The 18,028-nt window shown below is 47.8% G+C and overlaps 1 protein-coding gene across 1 annotated transcript in view; it reads left to right on the top strand.

The window, feature by feature from the left end:
* Nucleotides 1-18,028, top strand: part of ints6 (integrator complex subunit 6) — a 47,407-nt gene that overhangs the window by 22,005 nt on the left and 7,374 nt on the right. Inside the window, exons 5-16 of the mRNA XM_014165662.2 lie at nt 2,235-2,418; nt 5,344-5,469; nt 7,186-7,328; nt 7,415-7,567; nt 9,450-9,582; nt 11,320-11,414; nt 13,827-13,937; nt 14,209-14,424; nt 15,616-15,739; nt 15,940-16,082; nt 16,322-16,523; nt 16,682-17,053. Of these exons, the coding sequence (XP_014021137.2) occupies nt 2,235-2,418; nt 5,344-5,469; nt 7,186-7,328; nt 7,415-7,567; nt 9,450-9,582; nt 11,320-11,414; nt 13,827-13,937; nt 14,209-14,424; nt 15,616-15,739; nt 15,940-16,082; nt 16,322-16,523; nt 16,682-17,053 (2,002 nt within the window). The remainder of the gene's footprint in view (nt 1-2,234; nt 2,419-5,343; nt 5,470-7,185; nt 7,329-7,414; nt 7,568-9,449; nt 9,583-11,319; nt 11,415-13,826; nt 13,938-14,208; nt 14,425-15,615; nt 15,740-15,939; nt 16,083-16,321; nt 16,524-16,681; nt 17,054-18,028) is intronic.

Here is an 18,028-nt window from a genome sequence, read left to right as displayed (position 1 = left end):
AATAAGGTTTTGTAATTCTACCTCCAAAAACAAACGTGTGAATAACAATTAATTTAAAACCCTTCACGCAGTAAACACACTGTTGACTCGAGAGGGTGCTAATCAGTCCATCTGCTTGAAGTAGACTACCCTCACTTTTCACCCACAGACACAAACATCATCAAGAATGCCTCGCTTCACCAACTAAGTTGGCTAGTTAACTAGCAAGCTAAACTGTTGGGTTTATAAAAGCTAAAGAAAGCTAAATTTGTTTTAACAAATTTCTCATGCATTTAAATGGCTAGACAAATGGATGGCTAATGTAGCTAACGAGCAAGCTAGCTAGCTAGGTAACAATTATTGTATACATTTAAAACTTGTCCAAGCGGGATTGTCAATTTCAACAACAAAAAAAGCCAATTTATTAATTACTAAATTTAGGTAACATTTAGATAGTTAATCCATAGAATCTTACCTTGATTTGTCAGTCTCGTCCATATCATCATGGTCCTGTTGAGTGATGTGAAGCTTGAGACAGGCATTTGTAGTCCTGGGTGATAGCTAAAGTGCCTCATTAGTGTTTTCTTTTGGGGTGCAAATACAGGCAAATATATTGAGAAGTCACCTTGTCCGAGGGAGATTTACACGGTTATCAAAACGTAACGCCAGGGTAAACCTACACGAAACACAGCCCTTTTATATTAACTATTTCTAAAATCCCCTATGGGGAAAAAATGAATGGTAGAAAAACCATTGGAACCATTTCCCAGTTTGACCTCCTAGGTTTTATGGGTATTATGAGTCATACTGTGGTACTCTATAGGCTACAGCTGTTTCCTACCAAAATACAGGGAGGCTCTGTATGCAGTGGCAGCGTTGGACCCTCGATGACACATGTTGCGCGACATGAAGTAGTGCAATATGCTGACACTTGTCACGCGTGCATCCACCATCACGTACATGTGGATAATTTTTTTCTTCCATACACACGTGATCATGACACACAGGTTGAAGTATCAAAAGTAACTATGAACTTGGGCACGTCGAACACACAAACATTCATGCCCATTTCTCTAGCTTGCTATTGCTAGCTAATTTGACCTGGGAGATGAACATTGGGTTATTATTCTACCTGAAATCCTTTTTTTAATGCTGAATATTTGTAGAATTTGGACCCAGATTCATACCCGGATTGTGTTTTTTTTCTACTCTTGACTATTAACACTGGAAAAGCTGGACGTCTAGCAATCCGTTCTGAGCCAATGGTCTAATAAATACATTTCATATATGCTATTGCAAAACATTATTTGGTTGTTTACTAATGTTTTAGGTAGGCCTACCATTTTTAGAATATGAACCCCCAAAAAAGGTTTTGTGTTAGTCTGTTACTGTAGGTTATATGTAAAGACGACAAAACCACGAAACGCCACAATTCAAATCTTATACACCAAAGAAATTAATTATTTCCTTAAGCCAGGTCTGTGTTTTAGAAAACTTTTTAGAACCTGCTTTTTTTCCCCGAAATCAAAACGTCTTACCTGCATGAAGGACGATTTTGAAAAAGTATTTATTTTTTTGTTTTGTTGTTAATCTCCGGTCCATGCAGTCTCATCACAAGCCAGTTGATAATATTGTCACCCGTCAGAATATTGTCAATTGAATCTTGTCTTTAGGCTGCATCTGTTTTATTATAGGCCTAGGTGTGAAATTAGTTTTGATATACTGTAGTTTAGGTGTAGTTTATATGGCAACCAACTGGTGAAGGAAGTGGGGGGGACACATCCTCCTAAAACTGCTTATAACACACTGCTTATATGCGATATCGAAATTCTAACGACAGCGTGGGTGAAGGATGGGTGAACATGACTTTGAAAATGGTAATTAAAATGTTAAATTCTTATGACTTCAACTGATGTTCTGAGTTACTTTGTTTATATATATATATATATATATAACAAAGTATATATATATGATTAATCTACCCTCGTTCATCTGTCAAATACCCACACGGGGTTGTATGCTCCTGAAAACCAATGAGTAGATGTGGAAAGGTGTTTCAAATAGGACCAAGTTCTATTTTAGAGCTTGACTTTGCTGACTTGAGCCAGCGACGTGAGTAAAATGATTTTAATAACATGTACAGGTATGTGGAAAAATATATTTGTCATTCCAAGTGTCCGGTGAGGTTTGCGTGTTATAAACGTCTCTCGATGCTCTTCTTGTGTAATTCAAACGGTTTCTTCCTCCTCCTCCAGCTCCACCTTCCCCTGACCACTCCTCTGCCGGGCAGTGAGCTGACCAAGGAGCCGTTTCGCTGGGACCAGCGTCTGTTCTCCCTGGTGCTGAGGATCCCCGGACACGCCACTGTCGAGCCTGAACCACTAGGGGGGGTCCCACCCGACGACTCGGCCATCACCCCCATGTGTGAGGTCACCGGAGGTGAGGCGCTGTTTGTGTTGTGCGCGTGTGTAGTATGTCACTGCCTCGGTGGCCATGTCAAATCAAAGTTTATTTGTCACATGCACATGATACAGCGGGTGTAAACGACACATTTGAAATGCTTACTTGCAAGCTCTTTCCTCAACAATGGCTTATCAATATACAACAATAAGTAGCTAAGGAGCTGAGCACGTCGGGCGTAGCTGAGCTGAGCTGAGCACGTCGGGCGTAGCTGAGCTGAGCTGAGCACGTCGGGCGTGAGCTGAGCTGAGCACGTCGGGCGTAGCTGAGCTGAGCTGAGCACGTCGGGCGTAGCTGAGCTGAGCACGTTAGCATGTGTCCAACACAACACACAAGTACAGTTTGAGCATACAGTGTGTGTTTAAGCCTCAACCTAAGCATAATTCTAGAATTAAGCCAGCAGCCTTTATTGTCTAGAATGAGCCAGCACCTCCTAAGCCTACTGTGACCTACAGCGGTGATGGGCCAATAGCCAGGGGTGGTGTGGGCATGTGAGTTCTGGTGAATAGTGCAGCCTGGTGAATAGGACACAGTGAGTGAAAAGTGCTGATGAAGGTCAAGATTACAAAGTCAGGCTTTCTGCTCAATGCCACATGGGTCAGATGGGCAATGTCTTCAACTGCTGCTACTGGGACTCTACATGCTGCTACTACTGGGACTCTACATACTGCTACTACTGGGACTCTACATGCTGCTATTACTGGGACTCTACATGCTGCTACTAGACTCTACATACTGCTACTACTGGGACTCTACATGCTGCTACTACTGGGACTCTACATGCTGCTACTACTGGGACTCTACATGCTGCTACTACTGGGACTCTACATGCTGCTACTACTGGGACTCTACATGCTGCTACTACTGGGACTCTACATGCTGCTACTACTGGGACTCTACATGCTGCTACTACTGGGACTCTACATGCTGCTACTACTACTGGGACTCTACATACTGCTACTACTACTGGGACTCTACATGCTGCTACTACTGGGACTCTACATGCTGCTACTACTGGGACTCTACATACTGCTACTACTACTGGGACTCTACATACTGCTACTACTACTGGGACTCTACATACTGCTACTACTACTGGGACTCTACATACTGCTACTACTACTGGGACTCTACATACTGCTACTACTACTGGGACTCTACATGCTGCTACTACTACTGGGACTCTACATGCTGCTACTACTGGGACTCTACACGCTGCTGCTACTGGGACTCTACACGCTACTACTACTGGGACTCTACATGCTGCTGCTACTACTGGGACTCTACACACTACTACTACTGGGACTCTACATGCTGCTACTACTGGGACTCTACATGCTGCTGCTACTGGGACTCTACATGCTGCTGCTACTGGGACTCTACATGCTGCTGCTACTGGGACTCTACATGCTGCTACTACTGGGACTCTACATGCTGCTACTACTGGGACTCTACATGCTGCTGCTACTACTGGGACTCTACACGCTGCTACTACTGGGACTCTACACGCTGCTGCTACTGGGACTCTACACGCTGCTGCTACTGGGACTCTACACGCTGCTGCTACTGGGACTCTACATGCTGCTGCTACTGGGACTCTACATGCTGCTGCTACTGGGACTCTACATGCTGCTGCTACTGGGACTCTACACGCTGCTACTACTGGGACTCTACACGCTGCTACTACTGGGACTCTACACGCTGCTACTACTGGGACTCTACACGCTGCTACTACTGGGACTCTACATGCTGCTGCTACTACTGGGACTCTACATGCTGCTGCTACTGCTGGGACTCTACACGCTACTACTACTGGGACTCTACACGCTACTACTACTGGGACTCTACATGCTGCTACTACTGGGACTCTACATGCTGCTGCTACTGGGACTCTACACGCTGCTACTACTGGGACTCTACACGCTGCTGCTACTGGGACTCTACACGCTGCTGCTACTGGGACTCTACACGCTGCTGCTACTGGGACTCTACATGCTGCTGCTACTGGGACTCTACATGCTGCTGCTACTGGGACTCTACATGCTGCTACTACTGGGACTCTACATGCTGCTACTACTGGGACTCTACATGCTGCTGCTACTACTGGGACTCTACACGCTGCTACTACTGGGACTCTACACGCTGCTGCTACTGGGACTCTACAAGCTGCTGCTACTGGGACTCTACACGCTGCTGCTACTGGGACTCTACACGCTGCTGCTACTGGGACTCTACACGCTGCTGCTACTGGGACTCTACACGCTGCTACTACTGGGACTCTACACGCTGCTACTACTGGGACTCTACATGCTGCTGCTACTACTGGGACTCTACACGCTGCTGCTACTACTGGGACTCTACACGCTGCTACTACTGGGACTCTACACGCTACTACTACTGGGACTCTACACGCTGCTACTACTGGGACTCTACACGCTGCTACTACTGGGACTCTACACGCTGCTGCTACTGGGACTCTACACGCTGCTACTACTGGGACTCTACACGCTGCTACTACTGGGACTCTACACGCTGCTGCTACTGGGACTCTACACGCTGCTACTACTGGGACTCTACACGCTGCTACTACTGGGACTCTACACGCTGCTACTACTGGGACTCTACACGCTGCTACTACTGGGACTCTACACGCTGCTACTACTGTGACTCTACATGCTGCTGCTACTACTGTGACTCTACATGCTGCTGCTACTACTGGGACTCTACACGCTGCTGCTACTACTGGGACTCTACATGCTGCTACTACTGGGACTCTACATGCTGCCCATTACCGCTGATTAGAGACTACACAAAATGTCTCTGGCTATTGAGGGGTGTGTGTGTGTGTGTGTCTTGGTGAACAGTGGGTGAGTGTAATCTAATGTAAGAGTGTGTGTCTCCTAGGTCGCTCCTACAGTGTGTTCTCCCAGCGCATGTTGAACCAGTGTCTGGAGTCTCTACTGCAGAAGATCCAGAGTGGAGTGGTCATCAACTTTGAGAAGACGGGCCCGGACCCCCCTCCTGGAGAGGGTGAGAGACAGACTGCTTTAATGTTCCCCTAGCCTCTACCTCCTCCATACCCACGTCCACCTAGACTCTACCGGCTCCATACCCACGTTCCCCTAGCCTCTACCTCCTCCATACCCACGTTCCCCTAGCCTCTACCGCCTCCATACCCACGTCCCCCTAGCCTCTACCGCCTCCATACCCACGTTCCCCTAGCCTCTACCGCCTCCATACCCACGTCCCCCTAGCCTCTACCGCCTCCATACCCACGTCCCCCTAGCCTCTACCGCCTCCCTACCCACGTTCCCCTGGCCTCTATCGCCTCCCTACCCACGTCCCCCTAGCCTCTACCGCCTCCATACCCACGTCCCCTAGCCTCTACCGCCTCCATATGTCCCCCTGGCCTCTACCGCCTCCATACCCACGTCCCCCTAGCCTCTACCTCCTCACACGTCCACCAAGCCTCTACCGTCTCCATACCCACGTCCCCCTAGCCTCTACCGCCTCCATACCCACGTCCCCCTAGCCTCTACCTCCTCCATACCCACGTCCCCCTAGCCTCTACCGCCTCCATACCCACGTCCCCCCTAGCCTCTACCGCCTCCATATGTCCCCCTGGCCTCTACCGCCTCCATACCCACGTCCCCCTAGCCTCTACCTCCTCACACGTCCACCAAGCCTCTACCGTCTCCATACCCACGTCCCCCTAGCCTCTACCGCCTCCATACCTACGTCCCCCTATCCTCTACCGCCTCCATACGGCCCCCTAGCCTCTACCGCCTCCATACCCACGTCCCCCTAGCCTCTACCGCCTCCATACGGCCCCCCTAGCCTCTACCGCCTCCATACCCACGTCCCCCTAGCCTCTACCGCCTCCATACCCACGTCCCCCTAGGCTCTACCGCCTCCCTACCCACGTCCCCCTAGTCTCTACCGCCTCCCTACCCACGTCCCCCTAGCCTCTACCGCCTCCATACCCACGTCCCCCTAGCCTCTACCGCCTCCCTACACACGTTCTCCTAGACCAGGGGATGGCAAACTTTTTGGCTCGATGCCACATCATGATTTTTAAATTAAACGGTGGACGCATTTTTTAGGGGACCAATTGTTTGTTAAAATCAATTTACGGGGGCCTCCCGAGTGGTGCAACGCTCTGAGGCACTGCATCACAGTGCTAGATGCATCACTACAGACCCGGGTTCGATCCCAGGCTGTGTCGCAGCTGGCAGTGACTGGGAGACCCATGAGGCGGCGCACAATTGGCCCAGCATCGTCCGGGTTAGGGGAGGGTTTGACCCAGCGCCGTCCGGGTTAGGGGAGGGTTTGGCCCAGCGCCGTCCGGGTTAGGGGTGGGTTTGGCAGGCCGAGATTTCTTTGTCCAGTCGCGCTCTTGCAACTCCTGTGGCGGGCCGGGTGCTGTGCACGCTGACACGGTCACCAGGTGTACAATGTTTCCTCTGACACATTGGTGCGGCTGGCTTCCGGGTTAAGTGGACATTGTGTCAAGAAGCAGTGCGGCTTGGTTGGGTTGTGTTTCGGAGGAAGCACGGCTCTCGACCTGCACCTCTCCCGAGTCCGTACGGGAGTTGAAGCGATGGGACTAGACTATATAATTATATATATATATTTTTTTTTGTAAATGTCTCGTGGGCCGGATTGAAGTGCCCGGTGGGCCGGATGTGCCCCCACCCCCTTCCTCTAGCCCCTCCCTCTATTTCACACATTATTTTGTCTGTCCAGATGAGATCCTGAAGCCCGGCCCCCAGTCCTGGCACTGCTGCCACAAGCTGATCTACGTACGACCCAACCCCAAGACTGGTGTGCCCATCGGACACTGGCCCATTCCTGAAGGCTTCTGGCCCGACACTAACTCCCCTACACTGGTAAGAGATTGTCTCTTTCTGACACGGGTGGCTCGTGTCTGTGCATGCTGGTAGTGTTTTTCTCTGATGTTCCTGTCCTCTCCCAGCCCCCTCGCTCGGCCCACCCCCACGTGCGTTTCTCCTGCCTGGACTCGGAGCCCATGGTGATTGACAAGGTTCCCTTTGACAAATACGAGCTGGAGCCTTCACCTCTCACACAGTACATCCTGGAGAGGAAGTCCCCTCACACCTGCTGGCAGGTACACAATGTGATACCCCTACACACCCACAACATAACACAGTACTACACTACACTACACACACAGTACTACACTACACGCACAGTACTACACTACACTACACGCACAGTACTACACTACACTACACGCACAGTACTACACTAAACTACACGCACAGTACTACACTACACACACAGTACTACACTACACTACACACCCAGTACTACACTACACTACACAGTACTACACTACACTACACACCCACAACATAACACAGTACTACACTACACTACACAGTACTACACTACACTACACACCCACAACATACACAGTACTACACTACACACACAGTACTACACTACACACACAGTACTACACTACACACACAGTACTACACTACACACACAGTACTACACTACACTACACACCCAGTACTACACTACACTACACAGTACTACACTACACTACACACCCACAACATAACACAGTACTACACTACACTACACAGTACTACACTACACTACACAGTACTACACTACACTACACACCCACAACATACACAGTACTACACTACACACACAGTACTACACTACACACACAGTACTACACTACACACACAGTACTACACTACACACCCACAACATAACACAGTACTACACTAAACTACACACACACAGTACTACACTACACTACACACACAGTACTACACTACACACACAGTACTACACTACACACACACACAGTACTACACACACACACTACACGCACAGTACTACACTAAACTACACGCACAGTACTACACTAAACTACACACACAGTACTACACTAAACTACACACACAGCACTACACTACACACACAGTACTACACCAAACTACACACACAGTACTACACTACCCTACACACCCACAACATAACACAGTACTACACTAAACTACACACACAGTACTACACTACCTTACACACCCACAATATAACACAGTACTACACTAAACTACATACACAGTACTACACTACACTACACACCCACAATATAACACAGTACTACACTAAACTACACACACGTACCACTCTACACACCCACAATATAACACAGTACTACACTAAACTACACACACAGTACTACACTAAACTACACACACAGTACTACACTACACACACAGTACTACACTACACACACAGTACTACACTACACACACAGTACTACACTACACTACACACACAGTACTACACTACACACACACAGTACTACACTACACTACACACACAGTACGACACTACACACACAGTACGACACTACACACACAGTACGACACTACACACACAGTACGACACTACACACACAGTACGACACTACACACACAGCACGACACTACACACACAGTACTACACTACACTACACACCCAGTACTACACTACACTACACCCACAGCACTACACTATACACACACAGTACTACACTACACACACAGTACTACACTACACACACAGCACTACACTACACACACAGCACTACACTACACACACAGCACTACACTACACACACACAGCACTACACTACACACACAGCACTACACTACACACACAGCACTACACTACACACACACAGCACTACACTACACACACAGCACTACACTACACACACACAGCACTACACTACACACACACAGCACTACACTAACACACACACAGCACTACACTACACACACACAGTACTACACTACACACACACAGCACTACACTACACACACACAGCACTACACTACACACACAGCACTACACTACACTACACACCCAGTACTACACTACACACAGTAATAGACAACCCAACGCCAATACAACACAAGGTGGACTTGTTTGTTTGCTCTCTCACTCAGTTCCCCTCTCCCTCCCTCATCCTCTAGGTGTTTGTAAGTAACAGTGCCAAGTACAGTGACCTGGGCCAGCCCTTTGGCTACCTGAAAGCCAGCACGGCTCTCAACTGTGTCAACCTCTTCGTCATGCCCTACAACTACCCTGTTGTGCTGCCTCTACTGGGTAAGCCCTGGGCCCTGTCCTAATACGCTAACTACCCTGTTGTGCTGCCTCTACTGGGTAAGCCCTGGGCCCTGTCCTAATACGCTAACTACCCTGTTGTGCTGCCTCTACTGGGTAAGCCCTGGGCCCTGTCCTAATACGCTAACTACCCTGTTGTGCTGCCTCTACTGGGTAAGACCTGGGCCCTGTCCTAATTCGCTAACTACCCTGTTGTCCTGCCTCTACTGGGTAAGCCCTGGGCCTCGTCCTAATGCTCTAACTACGTGGTTCTGCTGCCTCTGATCTACTTGGTAAGACCCTTCCAAATTCTTTAGAGAAGAGTTCTCCAACGCTCTTCCCGGAGAGATGCTGTCCTGTTGATTTTTTTATTTATTTTTTTACTCCAACCCTAATCTAGAGCACCTGATTCTAATAAATATCTGGTTGATAAAGATGGATCAGTTGGGATTGGAGTGAAAAACCTACAGGCGGGTGTATCTCCAGGAACAGGGTTGGAGAGCCCAGGGCCCAGTTTCCCGATAGCGATGGAACTTAAGGTTACGACGGTTTTAACGATGCATCGTTCCGTCAACAGCCGACGATGTAACGTGCATTTTCCCAAAACGCAACGCACAAGAGTGCGGACGCTAAGTGCATCGTTGAGGCATTTGTGTCGATACTGATAGGATTGAAAGGAAGGCAACGCTGCTCCTTGGATTCGCTTTCTCCGTTCAAATCTGACCTTAACATCAGTCCACGATACAGACGACGGATCAGCTCCTCGAGAGAGATTGTTACCTATTGCTGAAAATATTGAGGCGGCGGCTTCTAATGCTCTATAATAATGCATTGAATCAAGATTTGGCACATTATTACGCACGTTTTTTACACATGAAATGTATTGAGGCAAACATTTCTGACCGTAGCCTAACAATTGGCTAAATAAAACTTAATTTAATGAACATGAAATTGATTTCAATGTGATTTTAAATATAGTTCTATGTAGGCTATACCGTATATGTTTTTAACGCAGTCATCTCAGTTTTTCATTTGAATAATCTTTGTAACAATTTGCCAAAAACGTTAACTTTTGTATTTTTATTGAACTTTGTTCTGAAGTTATCGATGGTCACAGAGAGACCGATAAACATCTTTTGTCCGTTTCTAGGAGATCTCATTCATATAAAGTGACGCGGAAGGGCAAAAAAAAAAACATCTAACAACGCACTTAGCTGTTCTCCGAGTGGTCTGAGGCAATCAGTAAATAACGAGTGTTTTCAAGTGCAACTTTATTAACAATGGTTTTGGGTAAACAGCTCAGAGATTTAACGATGCTACTACAAAGGTTCTCACAATGAACTTTAGCCTTTTAGATGGTTAAGAGAAACTGGGCCCTGCCCTTGTGTCTAGAAAGGCATCCCTGTCCCCATGAGCCCTAATGTAGTGCACCATGTTGCTCCACCAAGCCAGCAGAGGGCAGTAGTGGTTATGATACAATATACTTTTATTTACATGGAAATTCATTTTGTGAAGCCAGCATACACTTTTTATATTTTTTTATTTCACCTTTATTTAACCAGGTTAGGCTAGTTGAGAACAAGTTCTCATTTACAACTGCGACCTGGCCAAGATAAAGCAAAGCAAATACTCTGTAAATACATTCAATATGGAAAACATCTGGTAATATGATAATGAATGTTTCTGACCATAGTGGTCACACTCTACCTCTCCTTAAAACCTGCTCTGTATGTGTTGCAGATGACTTGATCCGGGTGCACAAGTTCAAGCCCACCATTAAATGGCGTCAGTCATTTGAGAACTACCTGAAGACCATGCCTCCCTATTACATCGGGGTAAGTCGACGGCTGAATGTCAAACCAGCGCCTCGGGCCCTCCCAGTTGCGTGATCACGTTCAACCTACGCCATATGCACAAGTCTCCCAAAGCTGAGGGAGTGAAAATGATAGATGGTGTCGGGGCTAATTCAGAGGTTCCCAAACAAGGTCACAAGAGAATTTTGAAAAAATTCGGAGGAAAAATATAAATATATACATACATACACTACCGTTCAAAGGTTTTGGGGTCACTTAGAAATTGTCTATTAAAATAACATAAAATTGATCAGAAATACAGTGTAGACATTGTTAATGTTGTAAATGACTATTGTAGCTGGAAACGGCAGATTTTTTATGGAATATCTATATAGGCGTACAGAGGCCCATTATCAGCAACCATCACTCCTGTGTTCCAATGGCACGTTGTGTTAGCTAATCCAAGTTTATCATTTTAAAAGTCTAATTGATCATTAGAAAACCATTTTGCAATTATGTTAGCACAGCTGAAAACTGTTGTCTGCTTAAAGAAGCAATAAAACTGGCCTTCTTTAGACTAGTTGAGTATCTGGAGCATCAGCATTTGTGGGTTCGATTACAGGCTCAAAATGGCCAGAAACAAAGAACTTTCTTCTGAAACTCGTCAGTCTATTCTTGTTCTGAGAAATGAAGGCTATTCCATGCGAGAAATTGCCAAGAAACTGAAGATCTCGTACAAAGCTGTGTACTACTCCCTTCACAGAACAGCGCAAACTGTCTCTAACCAGAATAGAAAGAGTGGGAGGCCCTGGTGCACAACTGAGCAAGAGGACAAGTACATTAATATCTAGTTTCAGAAACGGACGCCTCACAAGTCCTCAACTGGCAGCTTCATTAAATAGTACCCGCAAAACACCAGTCTCAACATCAACAGTGAAGAGGCGACTCCGGGAGGCTGGCCTTCTAGGCAGAGTTCCTCTGTCCAGTGTCTGTGTTCTTTTGCCCATCTTAATCTTTTCTTTTTATTGGCCAGTCTGAGATATGGCTTTTTCTTTGCAACTCTGCCTAGAAGGCCAGCATCCCGGAGTCGCCTCTTCACTGTTGACGTTGAGACTGGTGTTTTGCTGGTACTATTTAATGAAGCTGCCAGTTGAGGACTTGTGAGGCGTCCGTTTCTCAAACTAGACACTCTAATGTACTTGTCCTCTTGCTCAGTTGTGCCTCCCACTCCTCTTTCTATTCTGGTTAGTTTGCGCTGTTCTGTGAAGGGAGTAGTACACAGCGTTGTACGAGATCTTCAGTTTCTTGGCAATTTCTCGCATGGAATTGCCTTCATTTCTCAGAACAAGAATAGACTGACGAGATTCAGAAGAAAGTTGTTTGTTTCTGGCCATTTTGAGCCTGTAATCGAACCCGCAAATTCTGATGCTCCAGATTCTCAACTAGTCTAAAGAAGGCCAGTTTTATTGCTTCTTTAATCAGGACAACAGTTTTCAGCTGTGCTAACATAATTTCAAAAAGGTTTTCTAATGATCAATTAGCTTTTTAAAATGATAAACTTGGATTAGCTAACACAACGTGCCATTGGAACACAGGAGTGATGGTTGCTGATAATGGGCCTCTGTACACTTATGTAGATATTCCATAAAAAATCAGTTGCTTCCAGCTACAATAGTCATTTACAACATTAACAATGTCTACACTGTATTTCTGATCAATTTGATATTTTATTGAAAAAAAACAGTGCTTTTTCAAAAATAAGAACATTTCTAAGTGACCCCAAACTTGAACGGTAGTGTTATCCACCGCTAGGAGCTAACGTGGCTGATGCAGTGGAGTTATATCCACCGCTAGGCGCTAACGTGGCTGATGCAGTGGAGTTATATCCACCGCTAGGAGCTAACGTGGCTGATGCAGTGGAGTTATATCCACCGCTAGGCGCTAACGTGGCTGATGCAGTGGAGTTATATCCACCGCTAGGCGCTAACGTGGCTGATGCAGTGGAGTTATATCCACCGCTAGGCGCTAACGTGGCTGATGCAGTGGAGTTATATCCACCGCTAGGAGCTAACGTGGCTGATGCAGTGGAGTTATATCCACCGCTAGGAGCTAACGTGGCTGATGCAGTGGAGTTATATCCACCGCTAGGAGCTAACGTGGCTGCCACGGTGGAGTCATATCCACCGCTAGGCGCTAACGTGGCTGATGCAGTGGAGTTATATCCACCGCTAGGCGCTAACGTGGCTGATGCAGTGGAGTTATATCCACCGCTAGGCGCTAACGTGGCTGATGCAGTGGAGTTATATCCACCGCTAGGAGCTAACGTGGCTGATGCAGTGGAGTTATATCCACCGCTAGGCGCTAACGTGACTGTAGCAGTGGAGTTATGTGACATCGTTATGTATTTTGGTTGCAATGTGTGGTCTTGATGATGCCTTCTCTACTCTTATGCAGTCCCTCCGGAAGGCGCTAAGGATCATGGGAGCTCCTAACCTCCTGGCTGATAACATGGAGTATGGTCTGAGTTACAGTGTGGTGTCCTACCTCAAGAAGCTCAGCCAGCAGGTAGTCTGTGCGTCTCTGTCCTGTCTGTGCGTCTCTGTCCTGTCTGTGCGTCTCTGTCCTGTCTGTGCGTCTCTGTCCCGTATGTGCGTCTCTGTCCCGTATGTGCGTCTCTGTCCCGTCTGTGCGTCTCTGTCCCGTCTGTGCGTCTCTGTCCCGTCTGTGCGTCTCTGTCCGTGTGTCCCGTGTGTGTGTGTGTGTGTGTTGTTGGTGAGTGCATACTGTCTTGGTTTCCATTCACCCTTCCATAACCATCCATGCATCTTCTCCTCAGACCAAGATAGAATACGAGCGGCTGATAGCATCTGTAGCCAAGAAGGTGGTAACGGAGGGTGGCATCAAGGTGCGTGACCGCGGTGGGGACATCTCCCTGGCCCAGCGCAGAGACTTCACTCAGCTTCTGGCCAGCATCACAGGAGAGACGGCCGCCCTGCCCTTGGAGCTCAACTCTAAAGAGTTCTCTGGCTTTCAGCTGGCTCCTCTCAACAAGGTCAGCCAGCACTGAACAGCCCTTAGCTGTGACGCTTGAGGATGAAGAAGTCATGTTATCTCTAGAGGTGTTCACATGGAGATCAGCCATGATTCTCTGTATAGTATAAAGTGGATCAGATGTATACGTTACTATTATATATTTCTATGTGTACGCGTAATCATGTTGCACTGTACACCGGTACCAAGGTAGTACGACAGCACCAAATCGTTATGATACCAACATTTTAGAAAACCATAGTACCGTTTCATATGATACTACCCCCCCCTGACTTACCATAGTACCGTTTCATATGATACTACCCCCCCTAACTTACCGTAGTACCGTTTCATATGATACTACCCCCCTAACTTACCGTAGTACCGTTTCATATGATACTACCCCCCCCTGACTTACCATAGTACCGTTTCATATGATACTACCCCCCTGACTTACCGTAGTACCGTTTCATATGATACTACCCCCCAACTTACCGTAGTACCGTTTCATATGGTACTACCACCCCTAACTTACCGTAGTACCGTTTCATATGATACTACCCCCCCTGACTTACCGTAGTACCGTTTCATATGATACTACCCCCCAACTTACCGTAGTACCGTTTCATATGATACTACCCCCCCTGACTTACCGTAGTACCGTTTCATATGATACTACCCCCCTGACTTACCGTAGTACCGTTTCATATGATACTACCCCCCTGACTTACCGTAGTACCGTTTCATATGATACTACCCCCCTAACTTACCGTAGTACCGTTTCATATGATACTACCCCCCTAACTTACCGTAGTACCGTTTCATATGATACTACCCCCTTGACTTACCGTAGTACCGTTTCATATGATACTACCCCCCTGACTTACCGTAGTACCGTTTCATATGATACTACCCCCCTGACTTACCGTAGTACCGTTTCATATGATACTACCCCCTGACTTACCGTAGTACCGTTTCATATGATACTACCCCCCTGACTTACCGTAGTACCGTTTCATATGATACTACCCCCCTGACTTACCGTAGTACCGTTTCATATGATACTGACCCCCCTGACTTACCGTAGTACCGTTTCATATGATACTACCCCCCCTAACTTACCGTAGTACCGTTTCATATGATACTACCCCATTGTGTTGCTTTTCTGATCTACTGTGACAATACTAGCTCTTCCTCGCTGTTCCCTGTGTAGAGTCTGAAACCTCAGGGTTTCCGGAACGCCTACGACATTCCCAGAATGCACCTCCTGGATCAGCTGAGCCGCATGAGGAGGAACCTGCTCAGCACCACCTGTCTGCTCCGAGGACAGGACACAGGTGTGTGTGTGTGTGTGTGTGTGTGTGTGTGTGTGTGTGTGTGTGTGTGTGTGTGTGTGTGTGTGTGTGTGTGTGTGCGATTCAGTTCCAGAATGAACTGTAATTTGTGTTGAATTATTCTCGCTACCAGTTTTTTGGTGAAGGACGAGACTAAGACTGAATTTGAGCCCAAGTCTTCATGTGTCCTCCTGTCTGTCCAGACCAGCTCCACAGTGTGCCCATCGCCCAGATGGGGAACTACCAGGACTTCCTCAAGGCCCTTCCCCAACCCCTCAGAGACGCAGACCCTGAACAGCCCAAACGCCTGCACACCTTCGGAAACCCCTTCAAACTGGACAAAAAGGTAGGACCTGTCTGTCTACAGAAATCACTCTCACTACCATTCTCTTCCACTTAGGAGTGTCTGAAATCAGCTGGTCAAAACCTCACAAACTCTCTTTATTTGTTTTGAAAACATCCCTAATTGATTGCTGTTATGAGTCGACACATTTCTGGACAAATGTGAATTTGTTTGCTGTAACAATGCACAGTGAAGTTATATAGTACGTTTGTTCATCCTGTCTTCTATTGCTGTTTCTCTAGGGGATGATGATTGACGAGGCCGATGAGTTTGTGACGGGTCCCCAGAACAAGGGCAAGCGTCCGGGGAGTGACACCAACATGCACGGGATCGGGGGTGGGGGTCCTAAGAGACGGCGGTGCATGTCCCCTCTACTGCGCCCCGGCAGAGCCTATTCGCCCCCCGTCAGCCCTGCAGCCAGCCCCTTCAGACCCCCCCTCACTGGTGAGACACTCACTCACACAAGCTCTGTGCCATTGTTTTCAGTGCACCTGTGTGTTAAAACACACATATTTGAAGTGCTGAGTCTGTCAAAGAAAGTGACTGTATTTTAGTTCCATACATGTTAGTTATGACTGTGTCTCTTCCCCCCCCCCTCACAGAGAGCGACCAGAGTGAGTCAGACTCAGAGGCTGTGTTTGGGAACCTCTACAACCCAGAGACGTGTGAGACCGGGATAACGGTCCAACCAGGAGAGATCCTCTCTGTACCCCTTCTAGACGTCCCCGGCCCAGGGAACCGCGTGGAGGACGATGCTGATGGGGACATCGAGGAGGAGAACGGGCTTCCCAGGGAGGTGGAGCTCTCAGAGGGCAGTGAGGATGGAGGAGAGACGGGGGGTGTGGTGGAGGAGCAGCGCCCGGCCCGGTACCCCTCCCCCGGGGAGCTAAAGAAGGTGATGAACAGCGAGAGTCTGGAGGTCAACACCGAACTACGAGCCCTCATCACCAAGGAGATACGGAAACCCGGGAGACGTACGTAACCAGGGGCCGCCACTCCCACACTCTGCCACGGCAACCAGAGAAAGTTGCCTCACTTTTCCCCAACGACTTAATTTAAATGTAATTGTTGTTTTATGGTGAAGCGATTGGTCCAGATGTTTCCAGAGACTGGCTGTGTAATCTGTGGCCTGTATGTCTGGAGACTGGCTGTGTAATCTGTGGCCTGTATGTTAGAGACTGGCTGTGTAATCTGTGGCCTGTATGTTAGAGACTGGCTGTGTAATCTGTGGCCTGTATGTTCAGAGACTGGCTGTGTAATCTGTGGCCTGTATGTTAGAGACTGGCTGTGTAATCTGTGGCCTGTATGTCCAGAGACTGGCTGTGTGATCTGTGGCCTGTATGTTAGAGACTGGCTGTGTAATCTGTGGCCTGTATGTCTAGAGACTGGCTGTGTAATCTGTGGCCTGTATGTTAGAGACTGGCTGTGTAATCTGTGGCCTGTATGTCCAGAGACTGGCTGTGTAATCTGTGGCCTGTATGTTAGAGACTGGCTGTGTAATCTGTGGCCTGTATGTCTGGAGACTGGCTGTGTAATCTGTGGCCTGTACGTTAGAGACTGGCTGTGTAATCTGTGGCCTGTATGTCCAGAGACTGGCTGTGTAATCTGTGGCCTGTATGTCCAGAGACTGGCTGTGTGATCTGTGGCCTGTATGTTAGAGACTGGCTGTGTAATCTGTGGCCTGTATGTCCAGAGACTGGCTGTGTAATCTGTGGCCTGTATGTCTAATCTGTGGCCTGTATGTTAGAGACTGGCTGTGTAATCTGTGGCCTGTATGTCTAGAGACTGGCTGTGTAATCTGTGGCCTGTATGTCTAGAGACTGGCTGTGTAATCTGTGGCCTGTATGTCTGGAGCAGTACTCCAACCCTGGTCCTCCAGTCCCCCCCAACAGTACACATGTTTATTGTAACCCAGGACAAGCACATCTGATTCAACATTTCAACCAATC

The sequence above is a fragment of the Salmo salar genome, chromosome ssa21 (assembly GCF_905237065.1).
Source record: "Salmo salar chromosome ssa21, Ssal_v3.1, whole genome shotgun sequence".
Classification (NCBI taxonomy): domain Eukaryota; kingdom Metazoa; phylum Chordata; class Actinopteri; order Salmoniformes; family Salmonidae; genus Salmo; species Salmo salar.
The sequence above is the reverse complement of the archived record's forward strand: the minus strand, read 5'-3'. Positions and strand labels throughout refer to the sequence as shown.